At 38.1% G+C, this 21,147-nt stretch overlaps 1 protein-coding gene across 1 annotated transcript in view; it reads right to left on the bottom strand.

Annotated features, from left to right (window-relative positions):
• The window catches only part of LOC136862721 (cadherin-like and PC-esterase domain-containing protein 1), a 1,291,344-nt gene that overhangs the window by 258,500 nt on the left and 1,011,697 nt on the right, over positions 1-21,147 (bottom strand). Inside the window, exon 14 of the mRNA XM_067138943.2 lies at positions 12,589-12,725. Within this exon, the coding sequence (XP_066995044.2) occupies positions 12,589-12,725 (137 nt within the window). The remainder of the gene's footprint in view (positions 1-12,588; positions 12,726-21,147) is intronic.

Raw genomic sequence — 21,147 nt, forward strand, 5'->3', positions numbered from 1 at the left:
GAGCCGTTTCCAGCGCGGTCCGCACATTTGACGACGGTCCGGATTATTATTATTATTATTATTATTATTATTATTATTATTATTATTATTATTATTATTATTATTATTATTATGTGTTGCTGGAATGGCTGATGACAGAGAAAACCGGAGTATCCGGAGAAAAACCCGTCCCGCCTCCGTTTTGTCCAGCACGAATGTCACATGGAGTGACCGGGATTTGAACCACGGAACCCAGCTATGGGAGGCCGGCGTGCTGCCGCCTGAGCAACAGAGGATCCTTATAAGTACATTAATAACAGTAAAATCAACTGGTCTCACCTCCTCCTACACCCCACCGCCGTTAAGTTTATATACCGCCACCGCCCCCCCCCCCACAAAAAAATTAAAAGAAGGCTTGTTTCTTTATGTTTAAGGGAGATTCCAAACACCAATGTTCACGTCTGTTACCTTCAGTTTTGAGATATAAGTATCCCCATAAAAATAATTTACTTTTTCACTTCATTTCACACTATTCCCCCCCCCCCAAGTGAATTTTCCCGGAAAAAATACTTGTCTCTTTAATAGTACAGGATTATCACGACTCTAACTTCTTCAGTTTTTAAAATATGTGTCCTCATGAAAGGAATTCAACTCCTTTACACTCCCGCCCTCCAAGATGGTTTCCCCCAAAACGCGTTTTTTTTTTTTTTTTTTTTTTTAAAGGAGATGAAAATACGAATTTTTACGTCTGTAACAACTTTAGTTTTTATTAGATGTATGTATTCTCAAACAATTAAGTCAATTAATTTTTCAATTCTTTCACCACCCCCCCTCCCCTTTCATTGGATTTTCCGAGAATACGTGTTTCTTTACTTTCAAAGCAGATTGCAAATATCAAATTTCACGTCTGTAACATCTTCATTGTTGAGATATCAGTAGCCTAATTAAAATAATTCAACACCATTTTCAGTCATCTTTACCCCCCCTCCACCCAAGTGGTATTTCCGAAAACTAAAAATACACGTTTCTTTATGTTTAATAGAGATAAAAAATACCATTTTTCACTTCTGTAACATGTTAAGTTTTATTAGATATACTGTAAAAATTCTCATTTTAAAATTTCACCCCTTTTGAGTTCCCCTTAAGTGGAGTTTCCAAAAACAAATCACATATGTTTCTTTACATTTACAGGAGATTCCAAACACCCACTTTTTACGTCTGTAACATTTTACGTTTCCAAGATATTCTGTAGATATAGTCTTTCAAAAAATTCACCCCAATTTGTCACTCCTGTTTAACCGCCATTAATTGGATTTTCCAAAAACTAAATAATACGTGTCTCTTTATTTTTAAAGGAGATCCCATATACAAATTTTCAGTTCTGTAACATCTTTCGTTTCTGAGATATATGTATCCTCATTAAAGGCATTCAACGCATTTTCACCCTTTTACACCCCTCCTATTGGGATTTACAGGAAACAAAAATACGTATTCCTTTATTTTTAGAGGAGATTCTAACTACCAATTTTTACATCTGTAAATTTTAAAGTTTTAAGATGTAGACTCACTCATTTTAAAAAATTCACCCCCCTTTTCACCCCGCAAAATTTGGATTTTACAAAAACGAAAAATTACGTGTTTCTTTACTTTTAAAGTAGATCCCAAATACCAATTTTCAGGTCTGTAATATCTTCAGGTTCTGAAATATAAGTAGACTCATGAAAGGCATTCGACTCCTTTTTCAACCTTTTCTACCCTTCCTATTGGGATTTTCCGAAAACAAAATATACGTATACCTTTATTTTTAAAGGAGATTCTAAATACCAATTTTCACATCTATAACCTTTAAAACTTTTGAGATATAGATGCACTCATTTTAAGAATTCACTCCCCTTTTCACCCTCGCATTAATTGGATTTTTCAGAAACAAAAAAAATTGGTGTTTCTTTATAATTGGAGGAGATCCCAAACACCAAAGTTCAGATCTGTAATATCTTCAGTTTCTGAGGTATAAGTAGCCACATTAAAGGCATTCAACCCATTTTTCACCCCGTTTCCCTCCTCCTATTGCGATTTTCCGAAAACAAAAAATACGTATTTCTTTATTTTTAATGAAGATTCTAAATACCAATTTTTACATCTGCAAACTTTAAAAGTTTGGAGATATAGATTCACTCATTTTAAAAATTCACCCCCTTTTCACCCTCCGATTAATTGGATTTTCCAAAAACTAAAAAATACGTGTTTCTTTATTTTTAAAAGAGATCAAATGTACCAATTTTCAGGTCTGTAATATCTTCATTTTCTGAGATATAAGTACCGGTATCTTGATTAAAGGCATTCAACCCATTTCCCCCATTTTCACCCTTTATCACCCCTCCTGTTTGATTTTCTGAAAACAAAAAATACGTGTTTCCTTATTTTTAAAGAAGATTCTAAATACCAATTTTTACATCTGTAAACTTTTAATGTTATGAGATATAGTGAACCCTTTGGTCCATATTGAGGGATACCTACCTTCCTTACCTATCAGCAAAGGTCATGAGATTTGTCTCTTGGGTCGTATCTGGTTCTTCGTCACTTGCTGAGGTAAAGGTAGGGTTCAGTAATTCTAATCTATCTACTGGAATGAAAGGTCTATTTAAAAGATTCTTATTTATTCAGGAAAATTATGAAACAAACCGATATGTCAACGGTATCATAGAAGTCAACTATGTCCACTGGACACCACAATCATTTTAACATAATGGTCAGAACACTGGTGTGAGACTTTAACGTAACTGCCTGATGGGCATTCTTACTAGAAACCATTGTCTCAATTATTAATCATTTAAGAAAGGAAAGTCTGGAAATCCTTAAATTCGGCTTCCATGTGAGACCACATGTACCATCATAGTGATTCGTTATGGTCCAGCCCTCGTAACACGAACTCTGGACTCTGGGTATAATTAAGGCCGTCCAATCGGTGTGTGCCACACAGTGGTTCTACGGCATGGACCCTTAATTGAATCGATGTGACCTGCGTCTATGTCATGGACCGACATCTAATCTTCTAAGTTACTTTAAAGTCATTGTGGATGATGACTGCAAGGAAATGATGCTACAATGCCATATGACCCTAATCTAAGTCACTGAGGTTGATGACCCCCTGACCATCCAAGTTTCTAGGCTGAAGGCTAAACACAATTAAGTTACATCGGTTGATGACCAAAGTTTCCACTTTACTATCCCCAGCATATTGACTGCTCAATCAATCAAAGTTCAATAACTACAACAATAGCAATGCTCACAAACTTTGTGGCAGTAAAATCCATTTCCTTCGGATATGTCCCTTTAATCGTTACTTTATATTTAAAATATTCCCCAGAAAACAAACTAAAATTTCCAGAATGCATCTCCAAGTTATTCGCTTGATTAAAGTTATTTCAAAATGCGGTTTCACTGAATTTAATAATTAAATAAATTTAAATGATTTAACGAAATATTAAAGAACAGTAAATTTTATATCCGCGGACTCTGGTTTCTTCACAAATTTCTACGCAGCTGTGATGTGAATTCAATCTTATGATATTTATCTGGCTGGAAAAGAATTGTTACATAATTCATGTCCAGTTATATATCTTGTCTCATGATTTCACACTTTAAAATCTAATCTAGTCCTAACCGTTATTAACACTTGGATATCCTAATAATCTACGTACAAACCAAACAACTCGCCATATAATTACGATGTCATATCTCGTCATTACCATTTATGAATTTTGCACACCCCTCACAGACAAACCGATCATCACAACCATCGCTCTATATTTTGGACAACCCTGAATTTGGTTACTCTGTTCCTTATACTCAAAGTTCGTGATTTCAAATGTCCATTACGTCCCCAATTACAGTATTTCACAATACTCAGATCATTACCGGCTATGAATTTCAACTAAATCCAGCATTTTAACGTTTTCCCCGGCCGAGAATACAGTACAATCTCAATTCCACGCCTGTCCCGTTATCACAGCTGAGGCCTCTCGTCCCCCAAGTTCGCTTGGCAGTTACATGAAACACCTGGTCTATTCCAGTTGACTGGCTTCTCAAAATGCTCTCCTTAAACTCTGCCGACAAAATTAAACAAATACGATATTCTAACCAACAAAATGCACAGATTAAGCTTCAAGATGCCCACACTAATTATATGCGTCGCCAATTATTACCGCTATGGATTTCTATGAACTTCTTTCCATTCCCAACATTATAAAATATACCTCGGGCTATCGTGTCCCGGCTTCAATGACAGGACTCTAACCTGATTCGCACATCTCATCTCAACTCATATAAAACATTCCTCGGGCTTCCGTGTCCCGGCTTCAATGACAGGTCCAACCTGATTCACAAATCTCATATCAACAAAACTAACCTCTGTTTCCCCGCTCCACAATTATCATCGACAAAGAACTGGAATAAAATCCTCACTAGAAATCTCGACGTCTAATATCGCACAATGCATTAATCATGAATAACTTCGCATAAATGACATCGTATTTTATAACTTGATTTTTACGAGAAAATGACTGAAACATTCTACTAGATCTTTTTATTGTCAGTCAGACACAGTTTAAAATGGGCATAGAAAAACGTTTCTCTCCGTGAACAAATTCATCACCCTAGGTTCTCACCCGACAGCGCGCTTCCACTCGATTGAAAATGAGTGACCATGGATTATTATTATTAACGTCAAATTGCAGACAGAAAAATTTTACGTCGAATGAACATCTTAATTTGGCATCAAAATATATAGGCAGAACACTCACACGGATGACGATCTACATTGAACGTGATATCACTTCGGAACCCTATTCAATAACCTTTTACAACATTATACGGCACTCGCAAGACTTCAAAAATTTATCCAAGTGGAAAATAAAACAAATGACTCTTTTAGTCGTACTCTCACATTTACAAAACTTATTAGGGGTGACCACTGCGTCGTATATCCCCATTCAAATACACTTTTAGAGATCATGAGACAAGATATAAGAGGTAGTAAGATGGAAAGTCACCTACCTCATGTAGTCACACCATTGTTCGTCATAGGGCTCACCTGCGACCCTGGCATTTTATTTAGCCATTTTTACATTCATGGCCGTACAGATCATAATGTTTCTTCAGGTTTCCTGGAATAAAGCATAAAAAAAAGAAAATACCCTTCACTTGCTTGCTGAGCGCACACGATGGACTATAGTTATTTCCGCACACGAATTACTTAATCACATTAGAATTTATTCAGTACTTTGACCGTCCTATCTGGTACAATTATTTCACTCAAGAAAACTATCTCCTCATGGAGACAAGACCTAGCCACAATGGCAAAAATCTGTAGTTGAACTCAGTCTACTTTCGTTGGTTTGATTTCGCAGAGCAGCTCAACAATTTTTCGTCCGCTTTGTATCACAAATGCCGGAGAAGGAGACTTCGTCATGGCGTCCCTTCATATTTATAGCAGTTACCCCCTCTCTTCTGATATCTCCCTTTCCCGCCAAGAAAATTTCTATAAATTTTCTGAGTTAACTAAACTGTAATTTCAAGAGTTTTGAAAGTGACTACATGCTTGCTACATTTCTGGCGGTAGTGTTCATGGACATTTAAAATTTTTACGGGTTCGATTTGTGAGATGATTGACCTCCTTTGATAGGCACTATACTTTTGACTTGGCTTGGATCACGCCATGTACACGCGCTTTGAAATAGTTCACAAAAATGACTTGAGATTCTTCCGCCGTCGACACGTGTGGCTGACGTCACGTATCCCAGAGCGTGGGACCGAAGGTAATCACCCCCTCGTCACGTGTCAAATCCATGCTATCAAGAATCCAACTTTTAAATGATTGTCGATTTATGCATAATGTTCTTAGGGCACAAAGGTCATGGGTTCAATAGGTACACTCATTTTAAAATTTCACCCCCCTTTTCACCCCCTTAGCGATGGAATATCCAAAAATCCTCTCTTAGCGAGCACCTACATCTTAATATGAATATATCCCCAAAATTTCATTTCTTTATGTCCAGTAGTTTTGGCTCGGCGATGATGAATCAGTCAGTCAGTCAGTCAGTCAGTCAGTCAGTCAGGACAAGTTACTTTATATATATAGATATTTGGGTCTGGAAGTCACATGCTGTTAGATCCTCGAAATCACCATACTAATCGTTTAGAAAACGATTTAGTCTCTCACTAGGTGGGCGAGTGCTTGTAGCCTGAGTGGACACTTTCATATCAGTTGGCAGTAACACTTCCCTCAACGAGCTATTTGCTCATATAAACGCACATACGGAGACGCATATTAGGAATTTGAAGGTGTTTTTGTGGAGCATGGTATCGTTTGTTAGTGAAACATGGACAATAACTACTACAGACAGCAAGTATGGACAGAAATCTCCGAAATGTGCTGTTAGAAAAGCATATTGAACGTGATCTTAGTAGATCATATCACAAATGCAGATATACTGAATCAAGCTGGTGGAAATAGAACGATTTGACAAACATTTGATCAGAAAGAGGGACAGGTTGGTGGAAATAATTGAATGAATTGCTGTGAATAGGAAGGTAAAGCCTATGACAAACATATTAGAGTAGATGTAGGCTGAAACTGGCATGTAGAAATGAATATGGTAGCATGAATATCAGCAACTTTTTACAGTGGCTGCTGATGAGAATAGATGTACTCTATGGTGGAATAATACAGGAAAGTTGCAGGCAAATGTAGGAAATGTCACATGTAAAGTGAATTCAAACAACTAAATCTTCTAAGTCCAGAATATTTTTTTTGTTAATTGCTTTACATCGCACCGACACAGATAGGTCTCTTGGCGACGATGGGACAGGAAAGGCCTAGGAATGGGAAGGAAGCGGCCGTGGCATTAATTAAGGTACAGCACCAGAATTTGCCTGGTGTGAAAATGGGATAACCACGGAAAACCATCTTCAGGGCTGCCGACAGTGGGGTTCGAACCCATTATCTCCCGGATGCGAGCTCACAGCTGCGCGCTCCTAACCGCACGGCCAACTCGCCCGATAGTCAAGAACATTGCAAGGAATAAAGAAAGAGAACCCAAACAAACAACTGCAAAATCCAAGAAAGAATTGAAAAATAATGTGGATCTATTAGGCCAGGTTACGGAGAAGCCTTTTCGGAAAATGGAAAAGAATCTCAGAAATGAAGAGAAAAAGATGAACAACGCTTTGAAAAATATGGATCCAAGGCAAGGGCTGGTGAGGTCAGGGAATGTTTTGAAAATATATTGATAGTAAAAGGGAATTTTTTGGTGATGTTTAGGACAACGGATTTCATTGGGATGAGGTTAGGAAGTACTCTATGTCATATATCAGCAACATCAAGGTGACATGTTTCTCATGCTGGAAGATTTTACAATATTTCTAAGAAGGGAAGTACTCCAGCTTGAACTGCTAAAACAGAGTAAGAATCGGTTTAATATACAAAGTGCTGCTTGTTCTAACATCCTTCAAAGTTATTCATCTAAAGATCCGAATTTATATACTATGTTTGAATGATTGATAATGAAGTTAATATATAAAAAATCACAATGTCGCTGTGGAAATAATGCCATGAAAATGACATTTTCGAAACGCAGATCAACACGAGACATAAAGACATTTGGAAATCGGTTATTATTTGGACAACAGCAACAAGTTATTCGCTTGAAGTAATATGTACAGTATTAGCAAATTCAGTACTTACAGATTTCTATTCCCTATAGTGAAATATTATTCCCTTATTCGTCATCAAAATGCAAATTTGGAGTTTTAATGAAGTGATTATAGTACAGTGCAGGCATATGGTATGCATACTTGGCAAGAACAACATTATGACATGCAACATATTCTCTGGTATATCCCACTGGAGCGCTCGTGTATCAAAAGCCACAGTGCTTACACTGTAAAATGATACAGCTGTATCAAATTCGTAACCAGCCTTTTGCCACGCGTATTTCATCACAATTATTTACCTCGGTGCATAAAGTTGCTTGTATTACAGAGTGAAGTCTGAGATGAAATATCGATCACGTAAGAAGACCTGTGGTTTGTCAGTTTCGAATATTACAAAATCAACAATCTCGCTATAAGGATTTTCCGACTAAGAAGTATATACGTATAAAGTTTGGTAGTATTTGGTAGTATTTGTAGCCTGAGTGAACACTTTCATATCAGTGGGCAGTAAGACTTGGGGACATATTCCTCTATCACTCTAAAGCCCTTGTGTCCTGACTAGTGATCGAAAAGCAAAAGACCCGTCTCACACAAATGTTCACCGAGAATTGTTTGTAAAAATATTCCATGTATATTTTGGTCATGTTCTGGCTTTTATTCGCCTCGAAGTTTCTCGGACATATTGTTCCTGTTTACTTTGGAAATTGGGACCAAAAGTGTCCTGTGTTTCCTGAAACCAGATGTAAAGCTGGCTCGCTTAACAACCATCCATGGATTCGGCCTTATCTATCGTGGGAATTTATGTTGAGCTCTAAATAGACATAAACACTCCAACTGTTGATTTTCCTCACTGTATGACAGAGTTGAAGAAGACGAGAGTTCATGATAATATTGAATTTGGTGACTCTTCCACACACGATCGTTAACAATTTTTTCGTCTTTAATTCACATGTTCACATTTTCTACAAACATCTGTTGTAATACGTGTACTATGTTTTTGATATGCCTTTGCTGGCAGGACGTAGTGTTTACAGTGCACTATGTCTTCTGGTATGGGCTAGAGCAATATTGTTACTTTCATTGATCTGTCTCAGCTTTATCCTTGGCTTTGACAAGATGGAAGTGACTGAGGTATGAGTGATGCTAGTATTGCCATTCCTTATGCAGCCAGTTCCTGCTATGAATGGTGTGAAAATGTTGCTCATAGGGTCAGTTGGCGCACGCATTTCAGTGGGCTTGGCAGACTGATATGTAATAGCAACTTCTGGCTCGGTGAGGAAAGCAACGGGAAACTACCTCACTCCTCATTTCCCTAGTACGCCTCTTCAGTGATGCCTAGGCCATTTATGACAGCTGATGGCGGAGCTGTTGAGGATCCAACCAGCCTTCGGGCTGAGGACTAAACATACATACATACATGTTTTTGATTATCTTTGCGAGCCTTGGAAGTACTGACGTACCTAAAAGAAATATTGTATTCATCGCTGAAGTCACTGAGGGAATGCAAATAAGCTTTAAAATTTTCCAGACAACTTCCCTAGCAGCTTCCAAAGCCCATGTCTGCATGTTAACTGGCGATGTTTTGTCGATTGTTCTGCGAAACTGTACTGTTACAGACACTTTTACAGCCTTCAATATTGATGACCTGCTTCCCCTGAAGTGGCTCGGTTCTCGCCTGTCGCGAGTCACATAGTCTATAATTCATTTGCGGTTAGATTTCGAAGAAATGAGTCTATAGGTGTTCACAAGTTTCCTGTAAGAATTCTAACCACGATTATTATAATTTTCATAGATATTTTCCTATGTTCAGTCACCAATACACCGTTTCACACCGGACCTTGATACTTTTGGATTGATGATTCCTATTTACTCTGATGTGTAAGTCCTTTTTCTCGCTGGAGATGAGGTTTCACTGACGGAACTGTTGAAAGCATCATACCGAAGGGTAGTTTTATCCCTGACATCACAACCACTATTCCTGTCTAATGTGTTGATATGTATTTATGTTACATCTTCGTTAATATATTTGTTTATCGTGAAGTCACGAAACATGCATACCAACTGCTTATCCTTCACTCCAATTACATTTTCACACTCACTGGTACAAAATCGACGTGCCTTCTGCGCTAGCAGTTTAACAAAGTTCACAGGCTAATTGGCTTCACGTCACTCGCGTCTTTCGTTATCAAGTACATTTATTTATCGAACACCGAAAAAGACCTCTCTCATACAGCTTTCAAACAGCGAATCTTGTATGCCAAAATTCGGATGGTGTTAGAGGATTTCCACGTAATTTTACATATGAATTGATTCAATCCGTGTTTGAACGTGCACAACATATTTTAAATACGTTCCCAGTTGGTTTTGGATGTTAGAGCTGCGGTACAAGGCTTGTAGGTGTCGGTTTCAGTGATAAGGCGTATACTACCTGATTGAGTTCGGTATTCTTTTTACAAGTTGCTTTACGTCGCACAGATAAGTCTTATGGCGACGATGGGACAGGAAAGTGCTAGGACTGGGAAGGAAGTAGCCGTGGCCTTAATTAATGTACAGCCCCAGCATTTGCCTGGTGTAAAAATGGAAAACCACGGAAAACCATCTTCAGGGCTGCCGACAGTGGGGTTCGAACCCACTATCTCCAAAATACTGGATACTGGCTGCGCTTAAGTGACTGTAGCTAGCGAGCTCAGCCGTTCATTAAGTAGGCGTTCTCTTTCAAAACATGTGATAGGTTGTGACGTTTGAGCACACCTTTTAAATGTTGGTCACAATCGGTAACAATGCAGGACTTCTTCGTACTGTGACAGCACGACAGTGTCTTTGCTGACACGACATAAGCTGAATGGAGAGGCCTGCACAGTTCCCAGACATGAATGCAATCGAGTAAGCGTGGGGCATATTGAAAGCGATACTTCACGGAGTCCTACCCCACTCGCCGCTCTTCGCGAACTCGTCAATGCTACCGTATAGGACTGGAAATATTTACCACAAAAGCCGCTTTGTGGCTTGATACGGATTAAGCCTTATAGTTCTAATGCATGATATTCATCGCAGGTTTGCACTGGAAGATATGATAGCGGTGGAACGTTTGTTTTGCTTTCTTGAGCCGTTAATAAACAATGAGAAGTGGTTTGGGAGTTGATTATGTTTGTTTTGTTCTATCGTATCACATTATAGTAGAAGTCTTAAGAGCAGTACCTTGCTAGTTGTTCATTGTCGCACTATCACACGGGAGGTTTTTGGCGACTCAAGATTAGGAGAAGGTTAGGATTGAGAAGGAAGTTGTTATGCCCTTCATTAAGGTACAACCCCAGCATTTGCCTAGCGCAATATGGAGAAACTAGGGACAAATCTTCAAGTTTGTCGACGGTGGAGCTCGAACATCATTTTATTAGGCCTATCATTAGTTTTATGTCCTACTAACTACTTTTTATTGGTTTCGAAGAGACACGCAGGAATTCCTTTACGTGTCGGTTAATGTGCCGACACGAGGATGGCTTATCCTCCGGACTGAGCCAGGATCGAGCCTGCCAACACGGATTCAGAAGGCTAGTCCTCTACCTTCGGAGCTACTCAGTTCGGTAAACTTATTATTACATTCGTTATATCAAAATAAATCAAGGATATGTGTTTCTTAAGTGTGGTTTTAAGATATGTAAGGTGTACTTCTTCAACACAAGTTATGTTATTATTGCTCCATGAATATATTTATATATTTAGTATTTTTTGTAATAGCTCTTAGATTGAAGAAGCTGTACATCCTTTCTTTTAAGAAATTAAAGCGAGATACACTAGAATGTTTGAATGAATTCAATATCTGATATAATTTTTTCAACATGGCCATACTCATTTTAAAAGAAAGTTAGTAAAATTGCCTTGGAAAACATACTCATTTATAGTACGCCTATTTACACTAACGGCCATTTGTTGAACATTCCTAAAATCATGACAAAGTTTGAAATAACAATACTTAACGTAATCTCCAAAAATTAGAATTGATATAGCTCAAACACTTAAATCTACGTTGGGACCAAATTGGTAAACGGTAAATAAGTAATTAGTTGTATATATTAGAATTTGAAATTCTGATTTTTAAAAGCAAATTGAAGAACAAATCTAAGATGTAACGCCCTAAAATATATTGATATAAGAGTAATATCAAGATTTAATTCTTACCTACTATTGTGTGCGGGTGGACGCACTTAATCTGCATATAAATTAGCAGGGATAAAAGTTTGAAACTCTGAAAACTTCTGAAAACATGTTTTACCTTGTCATATGGATCACTACTAATTGCCATAAAATGGACACTTTTGCAATCAAATATATAAATACTTGGCCATTGTAATATTGTTCATTGATATTAATGTTGCAAGTAAAATTAAAACCATTTTATACACGAGTAATTAATTGTTATCGCTGTTTCCGTGAGATTTTTCATATTTTTACCTTTTCTGTTTGTCCAGTTGCGTGATTCCCTGGTCAGCAAGATGGCTTTTGGTCCAAGGTGTCTCGGGTTCAATTTCCGGCCTGGTCTGTGTTTTCTTAAACTTTTCTTGTCATCTAAGTGACTCGAAATACAAACCCGATGTGTATCTTTCTTCAGTGCCATGCTGCTTACAAGAGGAGCAGCTCATATGAATCATTAAACACCTCCAGTCGTAGGGTATAGTAGTCAATGTTGATTTGAGTAAGTAGCGGATAACTTACAAACTTCAGGTTGTGTTAAACAATGAACAATGATCAGTACACAGTACACGATTAAAATTGAAAATGTGTCGAATACATTATTAAGCATTATTTGGTTTTAACCTTTAATTAGACAGTCAACAGAGGGAGATTATTCAACCATGATATTCGTCACAAAGAAACGTAGACTGCTATGATGGCACTTACCTTCTTTCCTTGCAAACAGCTTGCCAGGCGAGAACGATCCAGGGTATGATGTGTACAAGTGTAAGGTTGCCAACGAGACTGGCTCCATATACAGGAGTCTCTAGAAGAACACGATGCACATGGAACAAGCCATCGACCTGAAAAGAAAGGAACCAGCCAAATACAATATGCGTTCATGCACGGAAATTTCAGGATGGGCATAAGAAGTGTAGGCAATTGGTGTAATCCTAAATATTTGGAAAACAGTAGACATTCTGGCGTTGGGTAACGATTAGTAACTACTAATCATAACTACACTGCCCTAGAAATGCTATATTGCGATATTATTCAAGGAATATTTTCGTCAATAGGAAAAGTGTTCTCTGCAGAGAATATTCATATTTAGGAAGGAATGACTAATTTGGTGGTTCTGAACTACGCATTAAATAACGACGTTATTTGCAAATAGCTCAAGCGAAATCACAAATTACGAAATGTAATTCTTATGATGAGTGGACATACCGAACCAATGGCAATGTCACCTTTCTATGATAAAGTGATGCTCGCAAACAGAAAACAACAGCAGGGTACGAGAAATTACCGCAGTTACGCCTGAGACAAAAAAAAATGTATTATCAACGCAACGCTCAAAATTACGAAATAAGTACAAGGCTACAATCGAAATACACTATCTTAACTATCCGAGCCACGACAATCTATTTTAACCAGGCAAATAATTGCTATTCCCCGAATTTAAAAATGCACACAGAAACGCGTACAATATACTGTACTCTATAGAGCATCATTAACGACTGGAGATAATCCGGCATTATTATTATTATTATTATTATTATTATTATTATTATTATTATTATTATTATTATTATTATTATTATTATTATTATTATTATTATTATTATTTGTCTTGCAACAGCTGTACCAAGCCTTATGGGCCTGCTGCCTTCCACTGCTGCCATACTCGCTCACTCACCGCGGCTCGGTCACTGCTTGTGAAATACAGTGATGACATAAAATTATACATCGCTTGGTATATAAATTATATAAATGCCGGATTATCTCCATCGTTAATGAAAATTACAGTCATGAAATTTCGTTTTGCCATAACGTTTCTAAGGATAACAGCCCTCTGACTGTATCATTCGAAACAGAGTAAGAGTTTGAACATGTAGGGATGCGAACTAAATAATAATAATAATAATAATAATAATAATAATAATAATAATAATAACAATAATAAGATGCGTGTCCAGAAATCAAAATGATTGTCTTGTTTCTGAGAGAGTTGAATCGTTATTGCTTTCAGGGAGCGCAGTGCTGAGTCTATTAGCCCCCACAAACATTTCACTATTAAGGCAAAAACTGTGTGGTTACAACACAGGAAGCTGACGGCGAGATATCTCTATCTCGGTGATGAATCCTTCAGCTCACTTCAGATAAATTTACTCATAAGTGACAACAGATACAAGGGCTTCATGTTTATCACAAAATACGATAACTTAAGTATTCTTCCGCAACATAAAACACAGAATGCTGAATCACCTATTCGTATGATTTCTTAAAATAAGGTAGTTCGGGGTTGCTGTTTACGGAAGTGAGGATTGTGTTCAGAGTTGGCGGTTCATCTCTAAAATAGAATTCATGAACAATGCGCTGTATTCCACTTATGACAAAATCATCGTATTTAATGAGTCTGGAATTACAGCGAATTAACTTATTCCTTTCCCGCTTCTTGCTGGGACTCTGGAGTGGCCCTTCGCTGGCTTCCTTCCTTATTTTGAAGACGGAAGACCTCGAAATACCTAAATCCTTTGCGGCTTTATCTACTACCCAGCTTATACTTTGTCCTGGATGCTTTGTTTTCAAATATGAAAATGTATTAAGCACCATTTGCCGTTCCTTTCTCCCGACAACTTCACCACCTCTCCTTTTCACATGTTAAGCCACAATTTAAATGTATTACTCGCTGATTGATTATATAAAATACTAAACACGCAAAAAAAATACACGATACACACAACCAAAGGCAATGTAACACACGAAAAATGAAACACAATATACTGTATTTATAACAAAACACTACGCGCCCCAGAAAGACGATCACTTCAATCTGCCGAATATCTCCCTATAAGCAATTACTGTAATGAGTGACACACGGAAAACGGGAAACATGCCGCGCTGACCTCACCAATGATGATTCGCAGTAGTTAAGCTGAATTATTACACGTGTTGACTACTGTACACACTTCCGCACTACACGCTGAAATGTGGCGCGCGATGCGACAGGCATGGCCGGCTGTTCCGTGTACTGAACCGGTTATACAATATTTAAAAGGATAAACTCAAAGATATCAAAATAATGTTACGTCTTCGTCAGTATTGTATGGCACAACTAATGCTTGTTTCATAAGAACAATTATAAGTTTTGATAGATATTCATTATGATTTTATATACATGTAGAACTAAAGTGGGTAACACCAATAGAAGTAAAAGCACATAAGACCTGTAGTCTTTTCCTAAGGCTGGATGCTCTATACCAATGTATATGCTTATACCAGAAATTATTATTGGAGTTAGGTCAAGGAACAGAGGAAATCCACACCAGTCGAACTTGTCTGTGCGTAACCTTAATTGCTCCACATTAATGCGATTAATAGTGAATAGAGTTAAATAACGTGACGTAGTTGTTAGCACAGTTCTCTGCCTATATATGCACTCACAATGACACCTTTTGAGCCCACAAAAACAGCAGAGACAGCCAATCGCTCACTGTCAACGATGAGGAAGGTGAAGAACACCATCAGTTGCACCACTCCCCAAAATTCTAGCAATCTCACACCTCACTGCATTTGATGATATAGATGTTGATTCCCATAGGGAACTTGAAATATTTGTCCCGAATGAGTAAATTTATAATACCAATATAGTTGGTCCATTATTGGACATTATACATTTTCCAGCTAACTCATTCCTGGTTGCCAGCGTTTCGCCCCCCCGTGTGCTAAGTTGGGCTCATCACTTGTTAAATAGCACACGTACCAAGACGCATGGCTAGTGCATACCGTGGAGGCCACTGTGTAGGCTACTTGGAGCCACCGGCAGTGCCAATGCACGATTGATGTAGGCAATATATATGTAAAGGAAATTTAACCTTATGGTGCCGTACTGTAGGGATGTACATTTGCATTAAGTATTTACGCACTCTTACTGTAAAATAAATTTAAGATTCATTTTCCTTTACACATTAGCACAGGAAAACGAACACAACGAACGTCGTTCTGATGGACTGCATATCCATGTGTGGCTGGAAGGCATGATCAGTCATAAAGAGGACAATAGATCGGAAGAACATTGTGGGATGTGAGGTATTGCTCGCGCACCGTCAATATAACATTGGTACCTGTGACAAACACACATAAAACACACTCTAATAAACGATGGATGCAATGTTTCGTCCTACAAAAACATATATTTTCAATATTGTTACGTAGCGTAAAGTTGTCAGTGATTGTGATTTGGTGGAGTTATGAAGAAGCGAGACAAATAATGATTTTAGTAATCATTCACTGTCACTTTAGTAATTCTGAGAAAGATTCGCACTTAACGCAACCTGCTAATCGTCCATTATCTCCAGTGACTACATTTGAGCTGAAACCAGGTTCCCTGCTCCGGTCATTGTTGCTTTGTAGAAATGCGCCTAAATGCTGTAGGCAATAACTCTGTTCAGTGAAGGGGCGAGGGGAAGTGCTGATTGATCATCTTATAATTCCCTTTTCGTGTATTAGGGAGTAAATGCTTGATAATGATTTTGATGAAATTAAATCGCGTAATTGAACTAAGGACTACATTGTAAGACCTTATATTTAGTGATAATAATAACGTACTCAAACGTCTCGAGTGGCAAAAGTGTTGCCTACGTTCAGATTTTTTAGTACAGATAAGAATATACTAACCCATCTCACGTCGCAAACGCACAACCGTTATTAATAGGGCCCATATTTTATGCAGAATCAAAGAGCGAAATATGTACTAAACCCAGTTGTTTCATATCATTGGCATATGTCCGACTTGTTGGCTGAACGGTCAGCGTACTGGCCTTCGATTCAGAGGGTCCCGGGTTCGATTCCCGACCGGGTCGGGGATTTTAACCTTCATTGGTTAATTCCAGTGGCGCGAGGGCTAGGTGTATGTGTTGTCTTCATCATCATTTCATCCTCATCACGACACGCAGGTCGCCTACAGGCGTCAAATAGAAGGACCTGCACCTGGCGAGCCGAACCCGTCCTGGGATATCCCGGCACTAAAAGCCATACGACATTTCATTGGCATATAATTGTTGTAGCTGGACAAAAGTCATATTATTCGAGGTAGAATCTATATGTGAAGCAGGATGTATGTCGGAATCCAGCTTGCTAACATTTATATCTTCGACAGCGCACGTGTAAAGAACAGCGGATATTTCATCAGAAAGAAGGCGATGGAACCTTGCACTCTAGTGGGAGAAACGTGAGATCAACATGCGACAGAGATAATAAATTAAGTTGGCAGAACTTTCAAACCAGCGAATCACAAGATAGCGCGCGAGGAAAGAAATGAGGCAGCAGCAGGGACACCAATATGAACGCGCTGTTATATAAGCTTAAATCCATAGGAAGTGATTATTAAAGACAAATATGACTTTCACGTAATTATAATAATGAATTTGAGATATCCTGACAAACCTTTTTAATTAGATATGTGGCAGCTGGAAGCAGGATATGATGAAACTGGTCAGGAGAATCCCAAGACGCTTGTTCCACGAGCCTCGCGGACGGGAGGACGCCAAGCGGTGAGGAGCAAAACTGTACTCTTAAATTCGGGACTGAACGGTTCGGACGCGTATTGTGATCGTCGCCGGAAAAACGTGGACTGAGCGTTTATCGACGTAAAGGAACAATAACCTGTTTACTATTGGACTTAATAAAGTGAATTAAATATATTCAAATTACCTTAGAATTAAATTATTACGTGTAAAGTGTCGATAGACTTGTTCGTCAAGCAGGAGTAAACTTGGATATAGATGAAGTTGCAGGGCACGCTGGAGTTTGATTTAATATTGAATCGCGGATTATTGCTAAAATAGCATATTAGACTGTTCCGGGAACTGAACGCGAGAGAGGGATGATTGTATTTTTGTGTTTATAATTTGTATTATAATGTATTTGTATTTTGTGTATGCTGAGTTATTACCAATTTTGTGCGGACACGTGTGTACCAATTGTGCCGTACGTAAATTGTGACAAGAACATGGACCTCAAGAGGAGAATTTTTATTGACGGTTTTGTTTCCGTCATGATGGAGTGAGCACCGCATCGATGGGCCGACCCGATGGCTGAGGTGGTGCGTGGCTGAACAGGGAATGGACCGGACTAAGATGAGTACATCTGATTTTATCTAACTCCACTATGCATGAATCAGCTTGTTTTGTAAATTTTTAAATACTATGGTTAAGTTTTATTTGATTTTTAAAATGTAGCAAGGGTCAGCTAGATTTAGGTAGTTAATTGTATAGTACGAATGCCTTGGGGTTGTGTATTTTGTATATATAATCTGCGTGTGTTAATGTTATTTTGATCCTTAGAATATATTCCTAACCGTGTGTCGTGTTATACGACCTTCTGAAATGATATAAGCGTGTGGTAATGATCTTCTGAAATAATATCAGTGTATGTTAATATTTTAATAAGAATAGCATTTAGTATATTTAAGTAGTTCATGGGGCATGTTAGTTATAGTAATGTCATGTTGAATGAGTATTCACAATCTTCGAGAGAAGTTCATTTATACTGTGCTGCGGATTTGAACCAGCGACCATCGGTAGACATTACAGTGTGTATATAGTGCCTTTGTTCATCGATAAGTGATTTGACTTTGTCAGGTTAATGATATGTGCTGTGAGTTATTTTTTTAATATTTCAATATTAAGTTTATTCTTGAGCCTTGTTTGAGATAGGATACTTTAACACTCAGAACGCTAGTGAGAGGAAGTGAAGCAACGATAACGTGAAACGAGATATCGTCAAGTATATTTTAATGTAAAGATATTAAGTGTTCTCGATGAATAATAGTGTGAATCCTGGTGAGGTTTGAACCAGTGGATATGATGATTGAAGGCAAGACACTGTGTATTCCGAAATGTAGATTGTAAGGAATATTTGTTCACAAGCCCAGTGAAGGCTGGATTATATGAAGTATTGCTTGGAAGAGATTGAGTGAGCTCGCCGAGAACATGTCAAGTGATGTCAGTTATATTGCTGAGGCGCGAAGGAAATAGATGTGTTTATATTCCAAGTCGAATCTTCTCCACAGTACTATGTTCTCACGTGTTGAAGTTGGGTCATCAAAGAATAGTTACGATATCATTTATTAGATAACTCTAATTGATCAGGTAGGCCACAGCACATAGATATTTAAAGATTTAACGTCATTTGTATTACTCTAATTAAAGGTAGGGATTTTCAGGTCACTGTAATGAAACGTCTCCATGAACGCCACTTCGACTCTCGACCAGGTCAATGGACTTTGTATTTCCTGATGGTTATTATAGCTTGATTTATACTGTTGTTATATGTTAATTGTGTTTATTGTATATTAAGGCAACGCAAATTTCGATTTGTGGTTCTGGTAGTTTTTGATTTATGGATTCAGTTCCATGTGTTGCTATGTTCGAGGCAGGGGTTCTATTCCGGCTGCAGTAGAGTCAGTGTAGATGTAAGTTTTGGGGGTATTTTGTGTTATTCGTATCACGTAGGGCCCTTCGCTACAGATTGTGTTTTACTTAGTGTGACTGTGAATATAAAACAGCTGCTTATGTATGTGTGGGGTTAGTATATTTTTGTAAAAATCACATAGTCTTATGCAGTAGTCCTATCCGATATATTCGTCAGTCCGTGTTAGTTTCATGTTAGGTGTTGTAGATAGAATGTAGGAAGCCATAATAGATGATGATTTAATAACGACGACTAATGAATAAATGTAATTTTATGTTTTTAATGAAATGCCACTAAAATTAATTGATAAAGATAACACAGGTCAACTATGTTTTGGAAATAATGTTATAAATAAATGACGAAACCCAATGCGAGGTAGTTAAAATAAACTGATTAATTAAATTGACGTTGGCAAAATCTTGTTTAAACGAAATCGTAAATATGAATTTATCGAATGAAATGATATTTCAACCACTCAATATGTATTTCTTTGGAGTTGGAGTTAACGAAGCAATATTGCACTTATGTCAGTAATTTAATGAGTGGAATTGGATTAAATTTGAAAGAGGTCTACTTATCAAACTTAACAAATAAAGCATTGGTATTTAATGGAAAATAATATAAAATGACCGGGTGAGCTGGCCATGCAGTTAAGGGCGTGCGGCTGTGAGCTTGCATCTGAGAGATAGTGGGTTCGAATGCCACCTTCAGCAGCCCTGAAGATGGTTTTCTGTGGTTTCCCATCTTCACACCAAGCAAATACTGCAATACTGCGGCTGTACCTTAATGAAGCCCACGTCCGCATCCTTCCCACTCCTAGGCCTTTCCTATCCCATCGTCGTCGTAAGACCTACCCGTGTCGGCGCGACGTAAAGCAAATAGCAAAAAAGAAAATAAAATATTAAATGGATCAAATCGATTTTTTAACTTTGATAAATCATTATGGGTTTCGGTCGACCTAGTGAGAGTGAGTGATAATTTTATATTTGAAGTGTTGTCATTTTTTATAATTTTCGTTATCGCTATGCCAAAATTTTCCTTTTCAATAATTTTTGGCAAAAAAGTTTCTCATTCATAATCTTTTTGTTATTTTTTTCTCTCTTATCCTTCCTGCTTAGAAATTTAAGATTAGCTTATATTATTCGAAGATATCACCGGGGAGCACCAGTGTATGACCCCGGGATTATAGGCGGCGCCAAATATTATAGGCTGGGAAGGTGGAGTACATAAAATGAAGTAAATATCACTGAAATAAGTAACTAAATATTTAATATTCATAAAATATGTAATAGTATTTATGCACTAAATTTACACAAATGGTCGTATATTCCGTTGAAATGAAATGGCGTATGGCTTTTAGTACCGGGAGTGTCCGAGGAAAAGATCGGCTCGTCAGATGTAGGTCTTTTGATTCGACGCCCGTTGGCGACCCGCGCGAAGTGATGAGGATGAAATGATGATGAAGACGACACATACACTCAGCCCCCTTGCAAGCGAAATTAACCAATTAAGGTTAAAATTCCCAACCCTGCCGGGAATCGAACCCGGGAACCCCTTCGGCCAAAGGCCAGCACGCTAACCATTTAGCCCTGGAGAGGTCTGTATATTCCGTTGATTATGACCTACGGTTTTTTTAAATTTCGTGTGGCTATTTCTAGCCGAGTGCAGCCCTTGTAAGGCAGACCCTCCGATGAGGGTGGGCGGCATCTGTCATGTCTAGGTAACTGCGTGTTATTGTGGTGGAGGAAAATGTTATGTGTGGTGTGTGAGTTGCAGGGATGTTGGGGACAGCACAAACACCCATCCCCAGGG

Source organism: Anabrus simplex, chromosome 2 (assembly GCF_040414725.1).
Source record: "Anabrus simplex isolate iqAnaSimp1 chromosome 2, ASM4041472v1, whole genome shotgun sequence".
NCBI classification, from domain to species: domain Eukaryota; kingdom Metazoa; phylum Arthropoda; class Insecta; order Orthoptera; family Tettigoniidae; genus Anabrus; species Anabrus simplex.